Source organism: Ambystoma mexicanum, chromosome 1q (assembly GCF_040938575.1).
Source record: "Ambystoma mexicanum isolate Mex_15411 chromosome 1q, UKY_AmexF1_1, whole genome shotgun sequence".
Lineage (NCBI taxonomy): Eukaryota > Metazoa > Chordata > Amphibia > Caudata > Ambystomatidae > Ambystoma > Ambystoma mexicanum.
The window spans coordinates 448,592,863-448,608,586 of NC_090922.1; the positions used below are offsets into that span (position 1 = coordinate 448,592,863).

General features: G+C 48.8%; 1 protein-coding gene across 3 annotated transcripts in view; it reads right to left on the reverse strand.

Moving 5' to 3' along the window:
- NUDT21 (nudix hydrolase 21) overlaps positions 1 to 15,724 on the reverse strand; it is a 155,851-nt gene that overhangs the window by 34,870 nt on the left and 105,257 nt on the right. For all 3 annotated transcript variants that reach the window (XM_069640254.1, XM_069640263.1, XM_069640245.1), the window contains exon 4: positions 13,965 to 14,054. In XM_069640254.1, the coding sequence (XP_069496355.1) occupies positions 13,965 to 14,054 (90 nt within the window). The remainder of the gene's footprint in view (positions 1 to 13,964; positions 14,055 to 15,724) is intronic.

The following is a 15,724-nucleotide window of genomic DNA, read 5'->3' on the forward strand; positions in this document are numbered from 1 at the left end:
TCCAGAGACCGTTCCCCTTGGAGCGGTTCTGTGGGTATCTGGAGGTGTAATCTAGGCATTGCGAGTTCTCCAGAGTTGCGAACAGGTCTATTTCTGGGCAGCCCCATTGTGTGAAGACGATGTCTTCGTGTAACTGCCATTCGTACTCTGAGGGCAGAGGGAAGTCTCTGCTGAGTTTGTCTGCTAGCAGATTGAGTTCCCCTGGTACATGTGACAATAGGAAATGTGTCGGAGAGCCCACTTCCAGATGTTCTGGGACAGCTTGGACAGTCCTGGAGAGTGCGTACCCCTCGCTTGTTGAGGTAGTACATGGCTGTGGTGCTGTCTGTGAGGACCATCACTGTTTTCCCTTGTAGGTGTGTCTGGAAGGCTTTTAGTGCCTTGAACAACGCAAGTAGCTCCAGTAAGTTTATGTGCTTGGAAGCTACGCTCGGAGTCCAAACTCCGTGAGCAGTCTGATGGGATGGGTGAGCCCCCCCATCCTGTGAGGGATGCGTCTGTGGTTAGAGTGGCTTCCACTGCGGGGGTGGCGAATGGTTTCCCTATTATCAGGTTTTCCTTCGACCACCACCGTAGCGAGAGAACCAAGGCCTGCAAGACCACCACTAAATCGTCCCATTATCCACTGGCCTGACACCACTGGCTGTTGAGCCACTCTTGCATTGGGCGCAGGCGCGCGTGAGGTACCAAATAAATACAGGACGCCATCATTCCTAGCAAGCACATTGCTTTGCGTACCGTCACCTCTCGACCGGCCACATATTGAGGGATCTGAAACAGCATATTTTGGACCCTCTCGTTGGAGGGGAAGACGAGGCCGTCCTTTGTTCAAATTAGAGCTCCTAGGAATTGTTTGATTTGGCTGGGGTCTACGCTGGACTTCTCGTTGATGGAGAAGCCCAGTTGGAACAAAAGATCTACTGCCTTTTGGGTGTTTGAGAAGCATGTCTCGTAAGACTCCCCTGTTATGAGCCAATCGTCGAGGTCAGGGTATACCGGTATGGACAACCTGCGCAGGTGGGCCGCTGCCACTGCCAGTACTTTCGTGAATACCCTCGGTGCAGACGCTATGCCGAAGGGTATCACTCTGAACTGGTAGTGTTTGCCCTCTATCATGAACCTGAGGTATTTTCTGTGCGCTGGCACCATCAAAAGTATGCATCCTTCATGTCCAGTGTTGTCATGTAGTCCCCCTGAGATAGCAGGGGAAATACCTCCTGTAATGTTATCATACGAAATTTTTGTGGTTTTACAAATTTGTTCGCTGGGCGCAGATCTAGTACAGGGCGCATGGTTAGGTCCTTTTTGGGTACAAGGAAGTACACTGAATAAATACCTTCCATTACCTGAGATAGGGGCACAACCTCTATTACTCCTTTCTGTAGCAGCTGTTCTACTTCTTGCTGGAGGTTGACGAGGTGTTCTGGCGACAGGCGTCGTCCCCTTGGAGGTCTGTAGGTGGGGGACCGATTGAACTCTATACAGTACCCGTGGGCTATGGTTGACAATACCCACCGGTCTGATGTTATTCCCTCCCATGCTGATAGGAACCTTCGGGTCATTTGGTGTTATTTGCCGGGGTGCCTCTGGGGCTGGAGCCCCGGCCTCTGCCCTTGCCACGGCGTTGTCCTCTTTGGTTATACTGGTTACTGGTACCCTGATTAGAGGGCCAGTTGCCCACAGTGTAATGCTGTTGCTGCTGGCGTTGGCCACGAAAAAAGCGCTTGTTGCCAAATCCCGCCTGTTTGGAGGCTTTGAGATTTGGTCTAAGGTCTTTATTTTCCAGTGCGTCGTTCACTGCCCTTCCAAAGAGATTTGACTCTTCTATTGGCTTATTAGTGAGCGACGCCTGCGTTTCTGCCTTGAAACCGGAATTGCGAAGCCAGACGTGACGCTTTAGCAGAATTCCCTGCACCAAAGAACGGCCAGCAGTTTCTGCCACATCAAGAGTGTTCTTAATGATGCTCTGGTTGACAAGAGCTCCTTCTGTAACTGTAGCCAATAAGCGAGTTCTTAGAGATTCAGGGGCTTCTTCGATGTCCTGCTTAAGCTTTCCACAGTGAGCATCAGCATAGCTTGCCAGCAATGTATTATTATTGGCAATCCTAATTGAAAACGCTGCCTAGGCGGTAATTCTTTTGCCCAAGGCATAAAGCTTTTTCCCTTCTTTATCTGGGGGTGCCTCGCTGGTTGACAGTGGAACCCCGACCCTCTTCCTTGTGTTAGTCACCACTAAGGAGTCCGGGACTGAGTGACCCCCGATATATAGTGGGTCTGCCCGAGAGGGTGAGAACAATTTCTCGATTCTTGGATTGACCCCTCTTACCAGCGCGGGGGTGGACAGCGAAGGGGCGAGTCGTCTCTTAACCGAGGCGAGGATAGGAATAGTTTGAATAGTGGGAGGTTTTTCTTTAATAATCCTCTCAACGAAATCAGTATCTGATCTATGGTGACCTCCCCAGTTTCAACTTCAAAATGTGCTGCTGCCTTCCTCAGTAGCGCATTGAAGGTGGGCTGATCGTCTACTGGAGATGGGTTCCTGACCGGTGTGGTCCGAGGAGAAGAAATGTCTATAATGTCGGGGTCTGTAGACCCTGATGGTGACTGCCAGGGCTGTGAGCCACCTTCACCTGGGTCCTCCTCGTAGCCCTCCTCACCTATGTTAGTGTCATCATGAAAACCTTCTTCCTCTTGTTGGTCTTCATTATTCACAAACTCATCTTCTTCCTGGAAGTGAGAGTCCTCTTCAGTGAGGTCGTAAGAGTTCATGTCTTCCTGTAGGAGGTTAAAGAGCTTCGGGTATTTAGCCCTTGGCCCCTCCTGGAGTACCTCCCTTGGCCTCTTGGGCGTCCTATTTTCTGTCTAGCTTGTCCATACATGACTGGAACCTCTCAGTCCAGTAAAGCAGGCCAGAGCGGTCTGGGAGTGAAAAGGGAGTTTCCTCTCCCTGTAGTTGCTTAGTTCTGTCCGATAGGGTCCCTTCGCCTTCTGAGAAACCTTCTTGCTGGCTAGGGTCTTCTGTCGACGGTGGGAGCTGTCCCAGCCTACCCTCCGGCGTCCTCGGCGTTTCTTTGGCCTTGTGAGCTGTTTGACGTCCGTCTCTGGCTGTCTTTAGAAGCTATACGCGCGAGGCTTCCGGCGATCAGCTTCTCCGTCGAGGGATCACTCGCCGTCGCGCTAGGCAGTGCCGAGTCTTTACTGGCAACGTATGCACTCTTGCGAGGCGCGTCGCCTGAGGATTTGGGGTTAGCGCCCTTATTTACAGAAAGCCCGGTCGCGGAAGCGGTGGCGGGGAGGGCTTGCGACCCTCACGGTCGGCGGAAGACGCCGGTGGACCAGACACCTCCGTTGACGCTATGGCTGCCTTAGTCTTCGACGAATGCGTGCCGTGGGGTATGTGCTTATGTGTTTTTCTGTGTTCGTCCTTGTCGCCGGGGTGTTCATCCCCATAAGCGGGGCATGAGCCGGGCTTGTCGGGGGACGGACGAGGAGCGGGAACGCTCCTTCGAGAGGTCTACAACCTCCGTTGCGGAGGCCGTGTAATCACTGTCCTCATCACATTCGGCGGCGGCGGCAGCTGGCGAGGAGTCAGACCTAGACATTGCATAGGCTGCCCACCTTTTGACCTTGCGGTCCTTTAAAGTTTTGGGCTTAAGTAACTTACAGGCCGCACAGCCGTCCTCTTTGTGATCGAGGGGCAAGCAACGGCTACACCGTTTATGCTGGTCTTTCCAGGTAAACTTGCCCTTGCAACGCGGGCAAAACCTAAAGGGCGTCCTCTCCATAGCGGAGGGCATGAAATGTGATTACGACCTCGAAAGAGAGGGAGGGGAAAGAGGCATTCTCAGAGTGAAACAAAGAAATGACCACACAACCCCACTCTCCCTACTGTGTTAGGCCGGCAAGGCCAGGCCACGTGTTCGGCAGCGCCGAAGGATCTCCTCCGCTCGTCCCTCCGTCGAAGATCTTGCTCGGCGGAGAACAGCTTGCAGCTACGTCGAGGGAGGGATCTATGTGATAGTTAATAATAAACGACCAAGGGTCGAGGAAATGATTTTGCAATGTCTCTCGAGGAGCTCCGCATAAAGGCGACCAATAACTGGGCGGAAAAAAACAATCTGAGGGACCTCGACGCGTGAGGGGTTGTGGGTACACTGCATGTCACTATAGGGATAGTGTTACAGACACGCCTTGTCGACGTCCCCTTTTCGACTACGAAAAACAAAATGCAATACTCCGCAGTGACCACTGGATGTCGGACTATGCACAGCATGTGATTCTAAGCAGATTAACAAACATCAGAAACACAGATTCTCCTTCCTCCCGCTTTCTGGGGATCATAGCAATGACACGGAGTTGCTGAACAGGGTATATCTTATCATCCAGGCATGGATGGCCACTCATGGCCTATGCCTGAACGACAATAAGACCGAGTTGATAATCATGGGAACACATGCCATCAAAAAACTAGGTCAGGAATTTTCCCCATTCAACATCGATGGAAATACCATCAAAGTCTCCAAGGAAGTAAAAACCCTTGGCTTCTACCTAGATTCCACCCTGTCCTTTGATAAACAGGTAAAATCCCTGGCCTCCACCACAGCCTACACCTGCAAGCTGATTAGAGCTGGCAAGCCATTCCTCTCTAAGGACAGCTGTTTGATCTTGGCCAGAGCCTTAATACTATCCAGAACCGACTACTGTAATGCCCTATACAGTGGTGCTAATAAAAAATACCTTCCAGCGGCTCCAAACATTACAAAATAATGCCTTGAGAGCAGCACTTGGCATAAATAAAAGAACCCATATCTCCTCCATTAGACGCCATCATAAATGGCTATCTACTGGTAACAAAATACAGCTAAAGACGCTATCGCTGACTCACAAAGCTCTAAATAACGCTGCCCCTAGCTACCTCACAGATAAACTTCATAGAAGAATCTCTCTCAGACCTACTAGAGCTGGCAATGCTAATTGCTTGGCCATACATAGATACAGACTTACCACAATTGGTGGTAATAGCTTCCCAGTGAAGGCTGCTAAATCTTGGAACCTACTGCCACTAGATCTAAGAGTAGACCAACCTTACCCACTTTTCCGAAAAAATGTCATCAAACACCTCATCCCTACCGACCCCTAGTCTCCTACCTCTAGGCCTACTCCGTACCTTGATCAGTTGAGTCTCACTCGCCTTATATTCTCATTTAAAAACTCTGTGCCTCTCTGTAACTTGCATATTTGTACATTGCATATTTTTGTAATCACATAAGTCTTTATTGTATATCTTGTATATTTTATAACCATGGATACTATGTAAGCTTTTATTGTATATAATGTATTTCTTGTAACTATGTAAGCTTTGCATTTTCTTACTGCTGCGCCCTGTTACTTATGGGTCTGGTGCGCAATAAAAGTAAATCAACAAACAAAAGGAGTTCTAGGTGAAGTGCATCTAAAAGAGGGGTATAGGGGATAGCCCTGCCGCATACCCCTCTGGAAGGGGACCAAATAAAACAGCTGGCCACTTAGCAGTCTAGCTTTGATATTAGCGTAGTTGGCCTGCACCCACGCAATGTCTTTGGGCCTGAATCCCATTATTTGCAGGGTATTGAAAAGGAAGACCCATTCCACCCTGTCGAACGCTTTCTCTGCATATAATGACACCAGCACAGCCGTATCTCCTTTTTTGCTTACTTTTTCCAATAAATGGCAGATACTCCGCAAATTGTCATGGGTTGGACTGTTTTCAACAAATCCGATTAGTCGGGGTGGATTAGTACCAGAATCAGATGTGTGATGTGGTTCGCTAAGACCTTAGTGTAATAAAGGGGGACTTTGTTATACTTGTGGGACATTCTGTCCTGCAGAACTGGAGCACTTTTGTAAAAAGCATCAAACATTTTGAATTTTTTGCTTTTTTTATTTTTACGAGGGGTACCGCACGTGGCTGTAACCCCACCTTCCTGAGCTCCGCCCTGCGCATCGCCCTTTAGTCCTTTTCTACCGCCAAGGTTTAGAACATTTAAGCAATAATAGAGGATACTTTTTAGAGAGGACGGCGGGCGGGCGGGCGTATGGAGGAAAGAAGACTATGGACTAGGCGTAAGGTAGTCACTACGGTGAGTAACTTTGTTTTACTCCTACGTCCAGTCCCCTTTCCTCTATACTTGTGGGAGATTCCCAAGCATGCACCACAGTTAGTTTTGGTGGATGAAAAAACCCTTTTACTGGAATACATTCTTAAGGACTTCATGACGAAACTGGGCATCTGCCCTGGAGCTCAGGTCCAAGCAGTAATGCTTACAAAAAGCTGATGGGGAAGCCCACATAGCCGCCTTGGAGATGGTTTCCCAAGGAACATACTTTTGGAAGGCAACAGCAGCCGCTTTGCCACATACAAGATGGGCATGCATGCTCCTCGGAGGTGGAAGGCCTCCAGAAATGCAGGAGGCAATCCATCGGGAGATAGTTGCCTTTGAAGCTGGTTTCCCTTTCGGGTCTCCGAATGTGACAAAATGTTTTGAGGAACCCCCCCCACCCCGGAGTTCTCGTTCTGTCAAGGCAAAACCTCAGGGCTCGCCTGACAACCAAGTTGAGGAAAACTCTCTCGGCATCAGAGGCCGGATTCGGGAAAAAAAAGACAGGTAATGAGATCGACTGATTCAAATGAAAATCGGTAACCACTTTAGGCAGGAAAGAAGGATGAGGGCGGAGCACAACCTTATCCTTATGGAAAGTAGGCAACGGGTGTTCTACAGACAATGCCTGGAGCTTGCTTGCTTACTCACTTCGCCGATGTCCATGCGATCAAAAAGGCGACCTTCCAAGAAAGCTATTTGAGATCAAATGGTTTATGGCATAAGGTGGTGAGGACCCCATTCAAAACTCATTTGGGAGTAGGTTTGCGTACCGGTGGGAAAAGATGCAATAGACCCGCAAAATGCCTTTTAATGACCGGGTTAGTCAAAGAAAAGGAACAGCTGTCAGTGGACAGATAGGCCGCAATAGCAGACAATTAAGTCCTGCAAGACAAAACATGAATGCCCGAGTGAGTCAATCGTAGCATGCCTGGGGGTCGAGCTGTTTAGCTAAACAGCAGTGGCAAAAACAGCCACTTGCTCCTATTTTGAGACCTCGTATGTGGTTTTCTGGCCGCTTGGGCAATACGCATATTGTCCTCGGACAAGTTACACTGCGCCAACAATCTGATTTCAAGCACCTGGTCGCCAAGCTGAATGATTGTGGGCAGGGGTGCCACTTCCGGTGAACGCACTGGTGAAGCTGGTCAGTAATCAACGGCAATCTGACCAGAGGAAGAATCGACAGATGCTTAAGTTCTGAGAACCGGAATCTGGCTGGCCACCAAGGAACTACGAACAGGAGCGTGCAGTTCAATGTATTCCTGAGCTTGCAGAGTGACCGATTAATCAGAGGCAGTGGTGGGACAGCATAGGCCTTCATGTTGTGCCACGGCATCTTGAGAGAGTCCCCTAGGAAGGAGACCCCGAGATTGTTCCTGGATGCATAAAGAGTAAGTTTCCTGTTTGTAGAAGTCACAAAAAGGTCCACTTTTGCCCCATTGGCAAAAAAAATGGCGGAGAGAATATCAGTGTTAATTTCCCACTGGCTGCTGACTGACAGCTGGTGAGTCTGCAGTTACATTGATGTGACCCGGAATGTGCACAGCCAGCAGCCAAATGTCATGCTGGATGGCCCATTCCCAAATTTGTATGGCTAAGTCCACAAAGAGAGGTGACTTGGTGCCACCCTGCTTGTTGATGTAAAACATGGCCACAGAATTGTCTGTGCAAATACAGACCACCTGGTTCGTGATGGACGGTTGAAAAGCTTAGAGCGCCTGAAAAATAGCCAGGAGTTCCAGATAATTGATATGAAACTGCCTATCCTGAAGTGTCCACAGATTGAATACCTGAAGATGGTCCAGCGTCACGCCCCACCCCAAAAGGGAGGAGTCTGTGGTAAACAGTCACTTTATTTATTTACATTTGTATAGTGCACAAAAGCACTTGTGGGCCAGACTCCTGAAATGAGGCCTCTGCAGGAAGATGTTGGTTGAGGACCACCATAATAGAACTGGCATAAAGGATGGAACTGGGATCATCTTGGAATCCGAGTCCGAAGCCCGAGACCAAGAGCTCTGAAGAGCCAGGTAAGTACGTCTCAACTTCAGACGTGCAAGAGGAAGGGCTAGCAAGCAAGAAGTCTCTGAAACCACCAAGCAGTCATGTGTGAAGACTGGAGGAAGAGCTGACACGTGGTGGATAGATCCGCAATCCTGTCCGCCGTTAGGAACACCCATGAAAATCAGGTCTTGAGAGACCACCATGGAAAATTTCTGCCAGTTCACCGACAGACAAGGGTAGAAGAGGAGCTGGAGGAGAGACTGGAGATTGTTCAATGGCGTCTGTGGACAAGAACTGCGTAGGAGCCAGTTGTCCAGATACGGATATACATAAATGCCCTGTAGCCGGAGGAAAGCTGCGATGACCGACAAAATCTTCGTAAAGACACACAGCGCCGAGCTAAAACCAAAAGGGAGCACAAAGAACTGAAAATGTTCTGCAGATACTTCCGATGCGGCCGCCATAGCAGGATGGGCAAGGGGGAGGGGCAAGCGAAAGCCCACCCGAGCGATGGACAAAACCCACCAGTCGTTGTGATGGTCTGCAACGCCGCTAGATGAGACAAATTTCGTCCTCCCACCATAGTCTCGTGTGACTGACAAAATATATAATTTTGCTGATTTGTCGGCAGGGAGACGACCTGCCCAGGAGAAGAGGCTGATGGCCGAGAGAAAAACCGACCAACCTGCCATTGCTGCTTTCGGCAGGGCCCTCCAACCGGATCTTCAGTTCGGCGCGCACGACGATCCTGAAACCCTTTGAACCCACAGAAGGATCGAGTCTGGGACCTGGACCTCTGGGTGTAAGGGGCCTTAGCTGGAGCTTTTGCCAAGACTGAAAGATTTGGCAGTTTGGGTACTCGCTTTGGTCTTTGCGAGCTCGTCGGTAGAAGAACGAAACAATTCCTTGCCATCAAAAGGAGGATCCAGCACTTTGTCTTGCACTTCCTTTGAAACCTTTGTCGCGTGCAGCCACGTCTGACAGGAGGTATCAACCCCTACCGTAATTCCTCGAGCTGAGGTATCTACGTGGTGTACCGCTGCTTCCAGTAGATCCTGTGCCAACACTCTGGCGTCTGACAAACCGGCTCTAAAAATCATCTAGCCCAGGGGTACACAACTGATTTTGACAGAGGACCGAAAGTACCTTACATGAGGGCTATAGTGGGCCGAAAAGTAAAAGTGGGCGGGGCGGTAGGCGGGACATGTCAGGAGGCTTTTTCAACCCCCAATTTGTATTAAACACATGGAAAAAGAATGTTTTTGAGGGGTAACGATTTTTATTGCATTTCAAACTTACATTTTGTACTATACATTTTCCATTGTTATTTAATTTCGATTTAGTTATTGTATATCGTCTGTTTAATGAAATTATATATATTTTATTGACCCTTGATTGGACATTCCGTTATTTTGGACTGCTATAGTTTGCTGTTTGGGTTTCCCAAGAGGAGTATGGCCTTCGTTGAGTCCGGTTTCCTCAAAAAAGCAAAGGATGTACATCTCCTAACTGTGCCTGTTTTAGCTTTATTATTGAGTTCACTCTTGGAGTGCAACACTATGCCCCATGGCTGCAACCCCCAACCAAACACTATGCCCCATGGCCCCTTCACCCCCAACCAAACACTATGCCCCATGGCCCCCTCACTCCCAACAAAACACTATGACCCATGGCTCCCACCCCAAGCAAACACTATGCCCCATGCCTCCCTCACCCACAACCAAACACTATGCCCAATGGCTCCCACCCCCAACCAAACACTATGCCCCATGGCCCCCACGCCTCAAGCAAACACTATGCCCCCTGTCCCTCACCCCCAACCAAACACTATGCCCCATGGCCACCTCACCCCCAAGCAAACACTATGCCCAATGGCTCCCACCCCCAAGCAAACACTATGCCCCCTGTCCCTCACCCCCCAAGCAAACACTATGCCCCATGGCCCCCACCCCCAACCAAACACTATGCCCCCTGTCCCTCACCCCCAACCAAACACTATGCCCCATGGCTCCCACCCCCAACCAAACACTATGCCCCCTGTCCCTCACCCCCAACCAAACACTACGCCCCATGGCCCCCACACCCCCAACCAAACACTATGCCCCAGACACTCAAGCATGCACCCATACAGACCCGAACCCCCCACCCCCCAACTCAGCAAACACACTCTCAAGCATGCACCCATACAGACCCAAACCCCCCCCAACTCAGCACTCAAACTCTGAAGCATGCACCCATACATGCATCTCAACATACACAACACAAACACTCAAAAACAAACATTCATACACATCCGACACCGCCCCCCCCCCATCTCAACATACACAACACAAACATACAGCAGAACAGACCCGACACACAAACACAAACACACAGACCACTTACCGGAGACGTGCTGGAAGGCAGGTAAGCTGGAACGCTGGCGAGGTAAGTGGAATCGTACTACGGCTGGCGTGGCCAGCAAGGCTGAATGCCTTCCGGCATCAAGCCTTACTGGCCACGCCAGCCGTAGTGCTGGCGCTCCATTGGTGCAGCACACACACACTACGTGGCTCGTAGGAGCGACGTGGTGCGTGTGTGCTGAGCCAATGAGGGCCAGTGTTTTGTCCGGCCCGGACTACAACAAAGACTTTCCTAATGGAGGGCGGCCGATGCTGCTTGCGGGCCGCCCTCCATTAGCAAAGTGTTTGTGCCTCGTGGGCCGGACAAAAGAGCATGGCGGGCCGCAACTGGCCCGCGGGCCGTATGTTGTGCACCCATGATCTAGCCTATCCGCAGGAATGCACTCCTGGAAGTCAGATAACTCTTTCCACAGCCTCAGATTGGCTGCTGCCAGGATGAGCTTGGTGTTCGGTTAACGAAATTGGAGCACCGAATTGGCAAAGACTTTCTTGCCCAAGGAATAGAGAAGTTTATCCTTCTTGGATAGGATTTGGGCCGCTGCCGTTGAAGATGCAGAGGCCGGCTTGGACTAGAGAGTGGCTGCTGCCACCACCGTTGAGGACGGGAGCGGACAAGCCAATAAGGCTGTCTCCTCAGAGGTGCGACGCTTGTATCGAGCTTCAATTCTCTTGTTGATGTGTAGCTCAGTGTGGGGTTTAGCCCAGACTTTGCAGGCCTCAGCCAAGACGTACTTCTGAAGGAACAGGCCGGTGCACTCTTGAGGTGACAAGGTAAATGTTCCAGAAAGCACCCCCTTCTTTCCTCCCAGCTCACCCTCTCTACCCCTCAGGCCAAGCCAACTCCAGCACTGCCAACTACCTTCTCGGTTATGCGACCCATGAAGCGTGTGTCAGTTGAGACTTTCGCCACCACTTTCTCACCACCCCCTGCCCCCCTTGGCTGCCTCACACCCTGACACAGCCCTTTCCATGCTCCACTCTGCTATATCTGATACTCTCGATGTTCTTGCCCCCGGTCATGAGGATCCGCTTGAAGCCCAAAGCCAAGTGCAACTCTTGGTACGACTCCGACCTAGTCACCCTTAAACGCAAGTGCAGGGTGGCTGAGAGGAAATGGCGTGCTTCAGGTACATCCTATGGCAAACTGGCCTGCCGCCTGCTCCAAAGGCAATACCGGCTCTCTGTCCGCACCAAGAAAAGAGCCCACATCCAAGCCTGCGTCTCTGCAGCATCTAACAACCCGGCCAAACTCTTTAAAATCTGCAAGAGCTGTCCAATCCTGCTGCAGTCTATCCCTCCTGTCCCCTCCCAGGCCCTGGCTTCTCATTAAATCTCTAAAATTAGGGACATCTCCCCCTTCTCCCTCTACTCTCGGTCCTTCCCCCAGCTCTTCTTCGGCCACCTCTCTGCCGTCCTTCTCTGCCTTTCCCCCGTTCTCTCCAGATGAGGTTTCTAGACAAGTCCGATCTATGAAAGTTGTCAAAACAGATTCACCCCTGTTCCTCCAAAACAACCAAGGACCACATGGACACCCTGGCTCCTGCTCTGGCTGACTTCTGCAACCACCCCTTCGCCACTGGAGTCTTCCCTTCCCCCCTGAAGCACTCCCCTGTGCACCCTCTGCTGACCCTTCCTGCCTGGCTAACTATCGCCCAATCTCCATCACTCCTTTCCTTTGCAAACTCCTGGAAAAGCTCTCCCAATTCAATCTTCACACTGAATCTGTTGGTTGTCTCCAAGACCATCAGTCTGGCTTCAGAGCTGACAGAAGCACAGAAACTGTGCCAACATCCGTGAAGACCTGCTCTCCAACCTTGATTCCAACACCCACTGTGTCCTCATCTTACTTGATCTCTCTTCTCCATTTAGCACGGTCCACCATGCCATGCTGCTCAACCCTCTCCATGATAACCTGGGTATCACCGATCAGGCCCTGGCTTGGCTGACTTCTTTCCTCTCCGATCGACCCTCCCAGGTACAACTTGCATCCTTCCTCTCTATCTCTGGTGTTCCCCAGGGGTCTAACCTTTCTCCCTGGCTGTTCAACCAATACCTGGCACTTCTTGCCCACTGCACTGCCGCTCTGACACAACTTTCAGTGCTATGCGGATGACATGCAACTCATTTTTAGGCTCCCTTCCGCCACTTCTCCTTCTCTCATCTCCGTCTGTCTGCTATCCAGGAGTAGCGTGCCGGCAATGATCTCTGCCTTAATGAGTGTAAGACAGATTCTCCTCATCGGCACACCTGCTCCCTCCTTTACTGTCACTCTCTGGCCAGCCTCCCTCAGCCCTCTTCCTGCTCCCACTTGTCAGGCTAAAAACCTTGGGGTCATCTTCGACTCCACACTTTCCTTCTCTCCTCACATCTCTAAGAAGTCACCCTACCAGCTGCACCTCTTCAGAAGTATTCTTCCTTTTCTCTTCTTTCTCCTCTCCTTCCCCCAGAATCTCACTGTCTCCAGAGCTCTGGTTCTCTCTAGGCTGGACTACTGCAACAGCCCCTTTCTCAATCTGCCTGCCCCTACTCTCTGCCCTTTGCAACTCATCCAAAACAGGACCGAGTATCCAATCTTAATTTCAAGCCTTGAGCCAGTAAAACAAATTAATGGAGACTACTGTAAGTCAAGTTGTGACTCCAAAGACTTAATAAGAGTAGGCTGTAAATAGTCATCCAACTCCAAGGTGTCCATTAAGCTTTCTCCTTACATTTGGTGGAAATACTGCTCAGCAAACATGAGAAAGCAAGATTTTAAGGCAACTGCACAACACTGTTTGAAAATGTAGAATTCTATGACTCTGAAGTTATAGGTTTAATATTTCTGGTACTAGGTAGTACAGTGCCTTACCAGACTAACCTTAGAGGTAATGTTAGCTTCTTGTTTCATCAGCTCCATACATTAACCAATGTCAATACAATGCAGGTAATTTAGAGAATATAGATGACACAATAGCACCCCTTTATACCACTTTGCTCAGCTCACAGTCGTTGGAAGGAGCCCAACAAGCGCTTTACAAATGTCTGTTATCCGTACAATACATTTCAACTAGAAGTATAATCTAAACACCATGTTCATTTACTGGACACAGTTCTGTTTGTAGCCTAGAAAAAGAGCACCACTACAAGAACACACAAAACTGCTTAGGACATGCACCTCAATAACTGAGCAAAACAGAAAATCCTCCAAAATATGAAGTGCAACGTACAGTGGCTTACAGGCTATGAACTCCCCCCTCCCGATGGCCCCAAATTACGAACGGGCAGACTCAATACCACTTGGCAAGTACAGAGAAACTCTACAGGATACATCCAAGCATCAGCATCTCAGTGTAAGACATACCAACATAAAAAGTGTCGCTGAACCAGCCACAATGGAAACATGTACTTCAATTTCAGACTCCAAAGTTGCAAGGCTTACCTGAGGCGGCTCAAAGTTGGGCCTCCACCAGTTGCCAATACAGTCATCTATTACCCAGTCTTGCACAACTCCATCCTGGCGCCCTAGAATCTGCAGTCAAGAAGTACAAAATATTCACATGAGCTACAATCAGAAACCTAAGCAGTCAAAAAGCATCAACTAGTTCCAGCGTACATGCATCACAGGTACAAAGATGTTAACACTGCAATTTTCTTTGAACTAGAAAGAATGTGTTTAAGGCAGTTAAGTGATTGTTCTGCATAAGTTAGAAAAGTTAATTCCTGAGATTTACGCACTTTGGCCAACATACTAGCAAAGTGGTGAGTTTTGTACAACTCAGTAAGTTTCATGTGTTCTAGTTAATTTCTCTTTGGAAAAAAAAGTAAGGACTTTAAAAAAAAAAAAAAAAGTAGAACTATCTGAGGGAGAATTGCACAGATGATTGACCAATTAAAAAAAATAATGACAAATGCCTTATGCGCCATAAGTGAGCAACAGTATTACAGCTGGAACCCTAACATATAGGGAAACCACCCACCCATTTCACTCCAGGTTAAGTCCTCCATGGCATTTTCATAACTTGCTAAACAAATATTCCAGTGGAAGGGATATGAGATGGGACTAGACCACTAAATTTCCTTTAATGGCAAAATAGCCTGCTGGCATGGTCTCAAAACAGGATTCTCATGGCCTTAGAAAGACTACGAGGGTTGTTTATCTTACTTTCTTTGATAAAAGAATGGGCACGTTCAACAACTATTTTCACATTTGCTGTGGTAGATTTTTATTATTACACACAAACACTGCCGGTCTGAACAGACCATGTCCGAGAATTGGGACACCAGCTCATCTGTGAAGATGTATCCGTCAGAAACACAGCTCTTCATTCAATTTTGCAAGCCGCTGGATGCCACTCATCTACATTTGCAATAGTCACAGTAGGACTCCAATTTCCACGCTGTAGGAGGAGCCCCAAATTCCTTTATTGAATATAGGCAAAACAAATGATTTCCTCCAATAGGGCCTCTTCTCTACCCTTAATCAATGAGACACGCTTTGCCCTATATGGGATGCTACGTAAACAGTCTGAAAACAACTTTATGGGAAATGGTCAGCATTCAAAAAGAGATTTAGCAAAATGTAGTTTCACTGTGAACCAGGTAAATGGCCACTCCCAACAAGGTTGCTCCACTCAACCTTTTGCAAAACCATTACAGGCGACTGCAGACTGCCATTTCCAGGCTGCATTTCCCATATTCACCACAAATAATCTTTCAACCTCATTTAACATACATTAACAGTAGATACTGCACTATGAATTCAAATGCATTTGACTAGAGTTAAAAAATAAAAAAAAATCAAGGACATTAAATAAGTCAAGCATGTCAGAAGACAGACTGTTAAGTTAAAGAATCACTCATTAATGCTGTTCTCAGAGATCTGTAAAGCAGCGTCTGCATTGCCAAGCGTGAGCTGTGAGCCATTGCTATTGTACGCATTATAAATTAATTCTGCAGTAAAACAATACAGTTTAGTTTATTATTTGTAATGCGCTCCAGACCCGAGGGTATTCAGGCGCAAGGCATAAGGATATTAAAAGCTTGGTTACAACATGTAAAATACATTTGTGTGCAGGTGCCGATTGGTTACATGTGGGCACAATAAGGTTACGATATATACAGGCAGGTACATTGAAGGCATGCAAAGTTTTACAAAGTAGTTGGTGCGGTTGGTGCATGCATTGTAGAGAGGTGCCGGGG